This window comes from Parambassis ranga, chromosome 5 (genome assembly GCF_900634625.1).
Source record: "Parambassis ranga chromosome 5, fParRan2.1, whole genome shotgun sequence".
Taxonomy (NCBI): Eukaryota; Metazoa; Chordata; class Actinopteri; family Ambassidae; genus Parambassis; species Parambassis ranga.
In genome coordinates this window covers 273,738-286,237 of record NC_041026.1, presented here as the reverse complement: position 1 = coordinate 286,237, position 12,500 = coordinate 273,738, and the positions used below count along the sequence as shown (strand labels likewise).

The following is a 12,500-nucleotide window of genomic DNA, read 5'->3' as shown; positions in this document are numbered from 1 at the left end:
ATTTACAAGAACAGCTCTGGAAACCTACCCCGCCCCGTGCTGCTGGTCCACTGCTCATCCAGACTTTACCCTGCAAGGACCCAAAGCCGGAGCGATGCGCGCTGTGACATCTGCGGCGCTCCTCGGCGTCCTGCTGGGCGTCTGTCTGCCGGCGGCCGCTGACGGTGAGTGTCTCCGCTCAGGTCGTGGTTGTGTTGTTATTTCTGACGCTGTCTCTGCATGGAGACTCTGTTCTGTCTCTAAAGTGCGCATCAGCTGCCAGACGCATCCATGTGCACGCGCGGTGGACTCAGCTGTTTTCAGGAGCGGTGACTCAGGCCCGTGGGTACTGTCCTCCCATCATATTATCAGTCCAGTGGCATCACATTGGTCCACATCAGTTCATGGCAACATGAAATCCTGCTGGTCAGCGAGTGAAGGGTTAAAGCATTCATGTGACGCATTCATCAGGAAGGCTTGGTCAGTGTGCTGCTGCCTGATTGCACTCTTTGTTTGTTTCTTAGTGATTTGACGTGTTTTTCTTGCATATGGCAGTGTGAACATTAAGATTCTGGAGGCTGTGATTTGGGCTGGTTTGTTTCACATGGGGCGGGTTTTAAGTTCAGTTTGGGCTGGAAACTGTCTTCAGATCTGGAACCCTGGCTGTCTGACGTCAGGGGAGGAGGAGAGGAGAGGAGGAAAGCAGCACAGAGACAGAGGTAATGTTACAGTAAAGATGATGTCACTGACAGGATATTGCAGAACGATGATTGATGACGTCATGAACAATTAGCATAGCATGCTTTGCTAGTCAATCAATAGCCATATATCAGCTAATGGTATGGACGGCCTGGTTGTTATGGAAACGGTCATGTCACTCCTGTAACATGAGATCTATCCAGCAGCTCTCATAGAGTTCATTTACATGCTCATCTGTTTGTTGTGTTACAGTTCATATTATTTATATTATGTGTGTTTATCACATGTCAGTTCACTGCGTGTTATACATATTATACTGTGTGTTATACATATTATACTGTGTGTTATACATATTATACTGTGTGTTATACAGTAGTCTGCATCATGCATGTGTCTCCAGGTGTTTCAGGAATTTATATTATTCATGTTATTTCATTCTTGAAATCATGTGTTTATTATTAGACTTCTGTCTTCAGAGGCGCTGCTGAGCAGCACCACCCAGCACTGATGCTGTCATGGTTTCAGCCAGGTCTTTTATTTTGTAGTTCATTTCCTGTTTGTATTAGGTTTAGTTTTACTAGTCACTTCCTGTTTTATTTTGAAACTCGATCTCCCCCTTGTGTTTCAGGTCTGTTACTTCCCCTTCCTCATGTGTGCTCCCTTCCCCCTCCTGTGATTACCCTAATGTGCTTCACCTGTGTCCAGTTGTCTTCCCCCTCCTGTGTGTGAAGCCTGTGTGTTTCCTCCCTCTTGTTGCCAGTTCGTTTTGTGAGTTGTCCTGTGACACAGCCGTCCGGGCAGCCTTCCGCTCTTGTGATTTCCCCAGTGGGTTTTCTGAGTGAGTTCCTGTGTATCACCTGTTTTGATCAGACTACTGTTCGTTGCCTTCGCCCTTTGTGTTACCTTTGCCTCGTGGACTGAACTCCTGTGTACCGATTACTGCTTTGGACTTTGACCACTGGTTTTTGCCTGTGCCCTCTGGGATACCTCTGCCTCGTGGACTGAACTTCTGTGTACCGAACCTAGCCTGCAATAAAACTCTGAGTTTGCTTTCACCTCCGGCTAAGTCTGCATTTGTGTCCTCCGTCTCACAACCCCCTGACAGATGCAGCAGCACCAAGCGGACCTGCTGTCACCTCCACCTCAGCACCACCCAGCACTGATGCAGCAGCACCAAGCGGACCTGCTGTCACCTCCACCTCAGCACCACCCAGCACTGATGCAGCAGCACCAAGCGGACCTGCTGTCACCTCCACCTCAGCACCACCCAGCACTGATGCAGCAGCACCAAGCGGACCTGCTGTCACCTCCACCTCAGCACCACCCAGCACTGATGCAGCAGCACCAAGGGGACCTGCTGTCACCTCCACCTCAGCACCACCCAGCACTGATGCAGCAGCACCAAGGGGACCTGCTGTCACCTCCACCTCAGCAGCACCACCCAGCACTGATCCAGCAGCATCAAGTGGACCTGCTGTTGCTCCAGTAGTGGAAGGTGGAGCTGGCGGTCATGTACATTATCTTGGCAAAACGACCCAAAATGACCTGATAGAGTCCATCAGTTCTAAAATAATCCAACATGTTGTGACATTTCTCCATCACCTCAGACTGCACCCTGACCTGAGTCTGAAGGAGCAGCTCTCTGTCAGGGTGGTGTCACAGGAAGACATTCCTCAGGTATCGCAGCATCTCTTGGAGCAGTCCACAGGAGGACACTTGTCATCTCTGTGATGCACATCAGAATCACAAATACTTTATTAACTGTTCAGTTTATTTCTTGTATTTGTTTCATTAATTCTTTTTTTTAAATGTAAAATTGCTTTATTTAAATAAAAGAATGTCCAAGACAAAGCTGTTAAGTGTCTTATGAGTGTATGTACACTAGCAGAGGAATTTACTGCGATGGAACAGATCAGAGCAGCTGACTGTAGCAGACCTCTGGTCTGTGTGAGTTAACTCTGTGACCGTGTGGAGGACTGTCTGCAATAACACATCCCGTCTCCCGGTGTTTACTGTGCGCCAGCCGCTGTAACACCGTGATCAATACTGGGATTAGTTTTTATCGCCACCTTGTGGACAGACGCTCTCTGTGCGCCGTGTTTCTCCTTCCAGCAGCTGTTTGCAGCTGCTCATCTAAACTGTCCATGGTCGCTGTGCTTCCTCCTTCTGTCTGTGTGTTCTCACCTGAAGAAGCTCTTGGCTTCATCACATTCATCACAGCCCCAATAAATTCAGACCAATCACAGCATGGGTGATGCACAGCCTTGAGAGAAAAAGTTCTGCCATCACTACGTTTTTAGCATAACGTTGCCTCCTGAATTCCTCTAAGTGGTGCGGCTGCAGGGCATTGAGAGTGAGACACACATTTCAACAAGTCCTCACGCGGAGAAATGATCAGCTTCACCACACAGGAACTCCTATAAACAGCAGACTACTGTGCACTGTAGCTGTCTAGAATTAGCGACCTATCGACCAATCAGGAAATAGAATTCCTTGTTGCCAGGTGAGGCCTGAGGCTCAGTTCCATGAACGTGCGCGTCACCTCTGCTCAGAATGCAAAGTGTGGACCAGCTGGAAGTGGAAGAGAACCGTCAGGAGAGGGACAGGACAGCTGCCGTTATATTAGTGATGGGACGTCAGGACACAAAGGTAGCTAACTGTATATTTCAATATACAAGTCGCACCTGAGTATAAGTCGCATACCCAGCCAAAGGATGAAAAAAACGTATACTTAAAGTCATGTTGATGAAGATTCTCAGTCATCCAGGTCATCATACGTAGAGAAGATTGAAGCAAGGCGTCTGGACTTGTAGAGTTTTCTAGAAGACGTTTCGCTGCTCATCCAAGCAGCTTCATCAGTTCTAACTGTTTGGTGGGAAACATGGTTTATATGTGGTTACAGACCTCAGTGGGTGGGTCTGGGTAAAACTAAAAAACTTACAAACAATAGCACTAAATGTTTCCATACTTACCTGTGATGTTCTGGCTGACTGGGCCAGGTGTGTCTAACGACTGGCTAACGACTATGAAACTGCCGGAGGGGGACTGGTTGACAGCCCTTTGTTCTTACTGTGAGTATGTGCAAACTTCCTGGGAATGGATGGAATCACTGCATTGTATGTGGTGGAAAGATGATGTCTGAGGCCACCACCTCTGTTAAGGGAAGGTTTTTCCAGCTTAACATAGATGCTTCCTTGACTCCTCTTTCATACCACCTTTCCTCCCTGTCTAAAATGTGGACATTGTTGTCCTCAAAGGAGTGTCCTTTGTCTTTGAGGTGGAGGTGAACAGCTGAGTCTTGTCCTGAGGAGGTGGCTCTCCTGTGCTGAGCCATTCTTCTGTGGAGTGGTTGTTTAGTTTCTCCAATGTACAGATCAGAGCATTCCTCACTGCACTGGACTGCATATATCACATTGCTGTGTTTCTCCCTGGGAATCTTATCCTTCGGGTGAACCAGTCTCTGTCTCAGTGTTGTCATCGGTTTGAAATGGACCGGGATGTCATGGTTGTTGAAGATCCTGCGGAGTTTCTCTGATACTCCTGACACATATGGAATGGAGATGTTCTTTCTCCGCCTGGTGTTGTCCTTCTTCTTGTTGTCAACGAGAAGACGTGGTTCGACGCTTATATTACAGGGTTGACACCCACCATAAAGGACCGCCTGTCACCTTAAAAACTACCAGGGACCCCGGAGGAATTAATTACCCTGACCATCCGCCTGGACAACCGTCTGTATGGCCGTCAGCTGGAAGATCATCGCGAGAGTTGAGCCACTTGGTACTAAAGGGGGACAAATTTTCTGTCCGAGCCCTAGTGGATTTGGGGGCCTGAGCAGAGCCTCATAGATCAGGAATTAGCTGTCCAAGCGGGGATTAGTTTAGAACCCCTTCCATGCTCTATTCCAGTAACGGCCCTTAAAGACAGCATTATTGCCCCCATTGCTCACCACAACTCCCCTGTTCATGTATTGCTGTCAGGAAACCACCACGAACGATTGGAATGGTAATCATGTGTGTGTGTGTATAGATTCTGTCTGACGCTGCTGTGGATGTGACTCAGTTTAACCCCTTAACTTCTCTGCTCTGTTCCCATTCAGAAATCACAGCTGAGACTGGACAGACTGTCACTCTGTCCTGTAGAGCTACACAGAGGACCAACATCATAGTTGTACAGTGGAGCAGAGCCGACCTGGAGACAGAAGGATACGTCCTGCTGAATCGAAATAATCGACCTGACTCAGCACAGCAGCTTCCATCTTTTAGGGGTCGGGTGGAGCTGAAGGAGGGATGGAAGGAGGATGGAGACGTGTCTCTGATCCTGAAGAATGTGACGACTGCTGACAGCGGGAGATATGAGTGCAGAGTCGTCCAGGAAGGAACAACCCGCAGGAAGAGAGGCGTTCTTTTAGAGAATGAACCCATCAAGACTGTCAGTCTGTCTGTAGTTCAAGGTGTGTGTGTCTGTGTGTGTGTGTGTGTGTGTGTGTGTGTGTGTGTGTGCAGCAGATGATGTCTGACAGCAGTGTGATGTTCTTCAGACTGATCACAGCTCTTTCTGCTCTGCAGGTCACACAGAAGCACACAGCGGGGGAGAGGAGGAGGACAGGAGCAGTGGAGGACATGTTGGACTGATTGTTGGAGCCATCGCTTCTGTTGGTCTGATCCTTGCTGTTGGTCTGGTGATCTTTAAAAGATGCCAGATGAAGAGCAGCCTTCACTCCTCCCCTGAATCCTCCTCCCCCGAATCCTTCTGATGAAGCAGCTGGACAGCCTCTTGTCTGCAGTGAACAGGGGTGCAGCAAGCTTTAGAAAAGTGTGCATTAGCTACAGATATCTACAGATATCTACACCTTCCAACATCAACACTGCAAGCCATTTATGCCACTCACTCATATTCTTAAAATTCACCTACATTCTGTTCAGTACACCATGTATTGATAAGTTGAAGAAATATATTCAGATATAATCAGAATTCCTTTATTTAGTATGCCATTTAAATATATAATAAATATCTAAATACCTAGACAGCATTTAAATCCCTGAGTTGTATCCAAACAACATATTTTACAGTAAAGAGCAGGACATGAATGCTCCAGTATGAATGTACAGTGTCTGAGAACTGTCACAGTTCAGAGTTCAGTAGTTTGATGGAGACAGGAATGACTTCCTGTGTCTCTCAGTGGTGCATCATGGGAGTCGGAGTCTGTTGCTGAACGAGCTCCTGTAGCTGGTCAGCACAGTGTGGAGCGGGTCAGAGGGACAGTCCAGTATGGTCTTTACTTTGGACCACGTCCTCCTCTGACACACCTCTGTCACAGAGTCCAGGTCCTTAAACCGCTAACTGGCGGGTGCGCTGTGATTGGCTGTAAGGTCTGTCACTCAAGCTACCTTGACCAATGTGCGTTGCCTCCTGTATGTGTGCACAATCAGAGACAGGGAGTCTTCTCCACCGCTCTGTGGGGTCGTTCATTCCCTTTCTCAGACGTCTTTCTGTGCACATGGGCTGTTTAAATATGTTACATCTCCAAAAACTGTGGGGGATGAAATGTGATTTTAGAAAAGGTGTAGGTGTCACATTCCCCACATCTCCCACGGCTGCGACGCCCATGGAAGTGAAGTACAGTATATACTCAAAGTTACATGTCAGCTGCTGCTTGATGCTCTGAGTTCCTGCTCTGCACAGAGGATATTTGCAGTGACCCAGTAGGTTCTGCTTGTCGGCACGTTAGCTTTGCCTGAAGGGTCCCACAGAAGGTGTAGTAGTGTCTTTGGGTCGTTAACCCTCGGGGCTTGTTTGGGCCTGAACGTGTACATTTAGGGTTTTTTTTGTTTTCGTTTCTTAAAATATCGTCAGTTCAAAGGCTAAATGTGTGAAACTTGGTCAAGATGTTTTTTTGTAATTTTCTTTAATTTTTAATTTTTCAATTTATGTTATACTGTCCTGTTTCCACCTCATAGACCTGAACGTATGCCATAAATAATAATTATAATAATAATTATAATAATAATAATAATAAGGCCTAGATCTCTTATCTTGCAGAATGCAAGAATATAAAATAGCTGAACACCACAAAAATGGTCTCAGTGTGTTGTGAAGAGTGTAAAAGAGAGGTTAGAAAGTGGCTGAATATACTGTGTGAGAGAAAGAGAAATGAATCTGTTAATAAATGAGTGTGTGTGAAAATTCATCCAATATTCCAGTATGGACTCTGTGTACAAACGAGTGACGTTGGTGGTTAGAAAATATATTTCTCATGCAGGTCTCTCTCTCTCTCTGTGTGTTTTAAACAATGGATGCAGTGATAAAACATACCTGTGTGTAACATTTTTATCACACTTTTATGAAAGGGAGGGACCTGTTTGGAGCCTAAGGGTAAAAAGTTTTCATTTTTAAAAATAATCTCTTATTACTTCAATAATAATAATGCATCAAAATCTATTATTGTTATCAATTATCAAGGCTGTAATGGCCTTATACCAAGTAACCCTCTTGGCACCTCAATTTTTTTAAATATTGCATATTTTGTGTTTTTCCAATCGTAGGTTATGAAATACATAAAGCATATAAACATAAAATATTAGAAATAATTAAAAAAAACTTTTTATGAAGTGTACACGCTTGGGTCCCGACAACGTTTGTGTTAATGTTCCAGCCTCCTGCAGGAGGACCATGCTAGTTATGTGGGGACAGCCTGCTACAAACAGAAGATGAGGGGTTGAAGAAGCCATGTGAGTTCTGTTAATACAAGTTTTGTAGAGAAGGACTGGTGACCTGACTTTTCCAGTGCATGGTGTCTGCAGAGTAACATACAGCTAGCAGCTAGCAGCTAGCAGCGCCCTTGGGCCAGTGGTCTGTGCGTAGGTGTATATGTGTATATGTATACATGTTGTTAATCTGCTGTATTTAAGTTTCTACTACGCTACATTGTTCTGTTAGTTTGTGTTTTGACTATAGTAATTGCCATGTGAGAATGCGGACGCCAAATAAATCAGTCATCCGGCCTCTGCCTCCTCTCTTTGGACAGCACAGAAGGACATACCTCAGGAAGTTCATCCTAAAGTTAGTGCTCTGGCCGACACACCCGGAGTGACCGTAGTGAGCCGCTGGACTAACGCCACAAGTGACTCCTAACAAGTTTACTCTCAGCAGTTAAATAGTGTGACTGAGGAGGAGGCCCTGATGTGTCCATTTATCAATCCTCCCACTTACTGCATCCTCTTCCCAGTCAACAGCTGATGGGATCACACACACACACACACACACACACACCCAGATGCCAGAAAAAATGCTTCCATGTAACATTTCTGCGAACAACAAATGTTTGCCTCAGTGATTTAGTCACCGTCTCTTTCAGCAGCTCTGCTTAAGCCTCCACGCCGTAGCTGTTTATTCTCTAGTCGTTGTTACACAGCTCAATGTTGACGCTGAACATGGCCGACACCGAAGACGAGATACGAGAGGTGTGTGTACATACACACACACGTAATCGCAATATATCGTCTTTGTTACAGTATCGGGATATATCGTATATCGTATCGTATCGTGACATGTGTATGGTGATATGTATCGTATCTCCAGATTCTTGCCAATACACAGCCCTATTAAATAATATATTACAAATAATGTTCAGCTGTATGTACGCAGCACTGAGGCTGAGAGCAGCCTGTTCTGGGTTAACAGAAGCTGTTTATAATATGACATGTTCACCTCTCACTGAGGTTTACTCTTTAAGCTGCTGCTGTAACGAGAACAAGGTGGAGGAGTTACTGCTGCTCCTCCACCCTGAGTGAGGAAGTGGTTTCACAGAGCGGCTGTGAACAGACTGTCACACAAAAACCCTGTGACACAAAAAAACCCTGTGAGTCTCTCTGTCCTCAGGACTCCTCTGTCCCTGTGAGGGGTAAGTGTCCTCGGGACTCCTCTGTCCCTGTGAGGGGTAAGTGTCCTCAGGACTCCTCTGTCCCTGTGAGGGGTAAGTGTCCTCAGGACTCCTCTGTCCCTGTGTGGGGTGAGACCAGGGACCAACAAGGCCTTCTTTCTGTTTCTGTTCATGTCACTTTGATAAGATCAGCCTCTGTTTGTCGACATATTTTGCTGTGAGGTTCTCATTTCCTGGAGCTGAGTGCAGGAAGCAGCAGTTCCTGTAAACACTTTAAAACTGATCATGCACTGTATTGCTGTGCTCTCTGTATCTGTATCTCTTTTTGCCAGTATCCATATTTTCGAGTAAATGGGGGTAAAGTGGCGGAAGCAGCGGCCAGTGAAGAAGAACACAAGCTAAGTAACAGCAACAGAGAAGAAGTGAGGAAAACAATGAAAAACAAGTCAAAGACCCTTCTGCTAGTTTCCACTCTAAAGTGTGGAGACACTTGGGGTTTTACGAGACAGGCAGAGGTGCTTAAGAAGGCTGCAGACGAGGAAGTTCACCGAGACAGAGCCAGCAGTGAATATGTCTGCTGAGATTGCTGGATATCTGCACGTTCGCGGTTTCGCTTACGTTAGATATCAAGAATCGTCGATATCAGACTCAGACTTAGGCTCAGACTCAGGCTCAGACTCAGACTCAGACACAGACTCAGACTCAGACACAGACTCAGACTCAGGCTCAGACTCAGACTCAGACACAGACTCAGGCTCAGGCTCAGGCTCAGACTCAGACTCAGACTCAGACTCAGACTCAGACTCAGACACAGACTCAGACTCAGGCTCAGGCTCAGCTGCTCTGTCCACTGTGTGTAAGGCCGTCAAAGTGAGGACATGTTTATATCTAGTCACTGTTTAAAATGTCTGAGGGTTAAAAGTCCTTTTATGTCAGGCTGAATCACTGAGATGTGAGGGTTAATGTGAGAGGAAGTGTCCTCACAAAGACAGCTGAACCTCTGTGTGTGTGTGTGCTGCCGCCAGTTTCTGAGCTGTGGTCTCAGCCTGTCGACTCAGAGAGAGGCACCGCCTCAGACTATTACATCAGACTAGGTATTTTACCGTCTGAGGAACTAAAACCAACAGGAAGCTTCAGGTTGAACATGCAAGAAGAAGAAGAAGAAGAATGTGTCCACATGTTTGATATGAAGTCAGATCACTTTATTTGGTTTTTCCTCACAGACTGACAAACTGAAGCTGCTGTGCACACACACACACTTTGCTGTGGTGATCCAAACTACAACTCCCAGAATGCACTGCTGCTGGTTCTCTCCCTACCCACCCTGACATTTACTGTGAAATCTTTGAGGAATTACAAGCAACTTTAAAAAATATTTTAAGACAATAAATTTGACTTGATTTGACTTGACTTGAAAAAAATTTAAAGAAAAACATTTTTCAGACTCACAGTTCTGAGAGAAATATGACTTTAAAATTTGTTCCTGTCATGAAACATGTTCAGTTACAGATACAGATGGTGTTCAGACGTCCTCCAGGTGCAGTGACTGCACACGGTGTTACACTGTACACACACTGAACACACACACTGAACACACACACTGAACACACTGAGCGCTGAACACACACTCATCTGATGCTGTGTGTGTGTCTTTGTTTCTGTGGCTCCTCGGAGGACTCACACAGCTGTGAAGGAGCGGGCTTCAGGGTGGAGTACACAACTGCTGGATCTGCTGGAAGCTCTGAACACAGAGAGAGAGAGAGAGAGAGTGTTGTGGTCACAGAGTGTGTGTGTGTGTGTGTGTGTGTGTGTGTGTTACCTCTCCTCGTGTTGCTCCTGATGCTGATTTCTCCATAAATGACGTCTGTTCTTCTTCTGATGGAGTAAAGTGCTGCTGGGTCCCTGTCTGCAGGAGACAGAGGACAGAGACAGGTCAGAGGACAGGTCAGAGGACAAAGGCAGCTCAGAGGACTCAGAGGACAGAGACAGAGGACAGGTCAGAGGACAGAGAGGACAGAGGACAGTCTGATGATCTGCAGACACTGGACGTCCTGCTGCTGGACTCTTAGTTCTCCTGACTGACTTTGAAAACCAGACCTGTCAGCAGGTGGACCTGATGAGTCCTCGTCTACTTTGAACTGCTCACAGTGCAGGAGGGAACAGCAAGGTCCACCAGGTGCAGGTCAGCCTACAGCATGCAGAGGCTCAGACCTCCGTGTCTCCTCCTGCAGGATCCTGAATGGAGGATCCTGCAAGAGGAGACATGGAGGTCCTGGCGTTTCTGCTCCCCTGTTCAACCGCAGACAGTCTAGACTCTGAATGGACCCCCAGACAAACGTGACAAGCTGCTGTACCTCCTGTCTGGTCTGGTTCTGCTGAGGAAACCGGACCGTCCTCTGCTTCAGTCGACACTGCGAGTCCTGCAGGGAGACATGTCTTCAGTCAGACAGGGACTGGGTGGAGTGTCAGCTTCAACCACCAGACCTCATATGTACGAACCAGGCCAAACCACCATGAGACTATCTCACCGTCAGGCTTCCTGCAGACACATCGTCTCAGCAGCACAACCAGGACAACCAGCAGCACCACAGCAGACATGGAGGGGACAGACAGCAGCACAGACAGAGGAGGGGACGAGGAGGAGGACCTGGTGGATGCCGATGAAGGAGGAGGAGGAGGAGGAGGAGGAGTGGGTGAAGCTGAAATAAATCATAAAAAGGATTTGAACGGTCGTTGAGCTGTTTTTGTCTTCAGCTGAACATGTGGATGAAATAAGTGCAGACATCAAGGTGGAGCTCCTCACCTGTGACAGAGATCCAGCTGGGTGGAGACTCCATGACCGCTGATGTCACAGCTGTAGAGGCCTTCATCAGAGCTGGAAACATGGAGGATGGTCATGTGACCTGCAGGCTGAGTGCTGAGGAGGGAGCCATCTTTATAGAAAGCAGCTGGGAGGGTGGAGGCAGGGGGCACACACACACACAGACACACACACACACACACACACACACACACACAGACACACACACAGACACAGACACAGACACACACAGACTCTGGGCAGACAGCCAGCAGCCTCTGCCTGCTTCGGGTAGACACAGGTAGACAGCGTGCGGTCACATGACGGGGACGACAGCATCCTCTGATGACATCACAAGGGGACATGAAGTTATTCAGTGTCTCTGCAGACACTTGTTGCTCTGTTTGTCTCTTCCTAGTCGTCCTCGGTCGTCCCTCTTTGTAGACAGCGTCTGTCTCCTGGAAGCTGTTTTGTGTCTTGGACCTTTGTGTCTCTTGTGTGTCTCTGGTTGGTGCAGTCCGCTGTGACGCTGTGTGATGGCTTCGGCTCTCAGGACTGTCAGCAGCACAGAGGACTCACACCCTCAGGCCGTCTCATGGCTCTCTGCTGCCACCTGCTGGCTGCAGATCACAGATCAACATGGAAACTTTATGACTAACAGCCGCAGGCAGGAAGAGACGAGCAGCAGCCAGAGGACACAGGAGGACAGACGTTCAGCCACTGACAAGCTGTGTGTCCCCCTCCTGTCTCAGCTCAGGACCAGACTGATCTGTGGGCTCCATTCATCAGGTGGAGGATTCAGAGGAGTGCAGTGATCACACACAGCCAGCAGGTGGCAGCATGGCACCATCAGAACAACAACAGACATCACACTCATGTCCTCAGTGTCCTTTTCCAGTCAGCTGAAAGTGAAAGTAGACACACACACACAGACAGACACACACAGAGACAGACAAACACACACACACACAGACAGACACACACAGAGACAGACACACACAGAGACACAGACACACACACACACACAGAGACAGACACACACACACAGAGACACACACACACACACAGACAGACACACACACACACTCACACACACAGACAGACACACACACACACATAGACAGACACACACACACAGACAGA

At 47.4% G+C, this 12,500-nt stretch overlaps 1 protein-coding gene across 1 annotated transcript in view; it reads left to right on the top strand.

Moving 5' to 3' along the window:
• LOC114436591 (butyrophilin-like protein 2) overlaps nt 1–5,754 on the top strand; it is a 5,836-nt gene extending 82 nt beyond the window's left edge. Inside the window, exons 1-3 of the mRNA XM_028406922.1 lie at nt 1–164; nt 4,775–5,128; nt 5,244–5,754. The exon at nt 1–164 is cut by the window's left edge and continues 82 nt beyond it. Coding sequence (XP_028262723.1) covers nt 95–164; nt 4,775–5,128; nt 5,244–5,431 — 612 coding nt within the window. The 5' untranslated portion in view covers nt 1–94 and the 3' untranslated portion in view covers nt 5,432–5,754. The remainder of the gene's footprint in view (nt 165–4,774; nt 5,129–5,243) is intronic.
• Nucleotides 5,755–12,500: the final 6,746 nt, after the last annotated feature.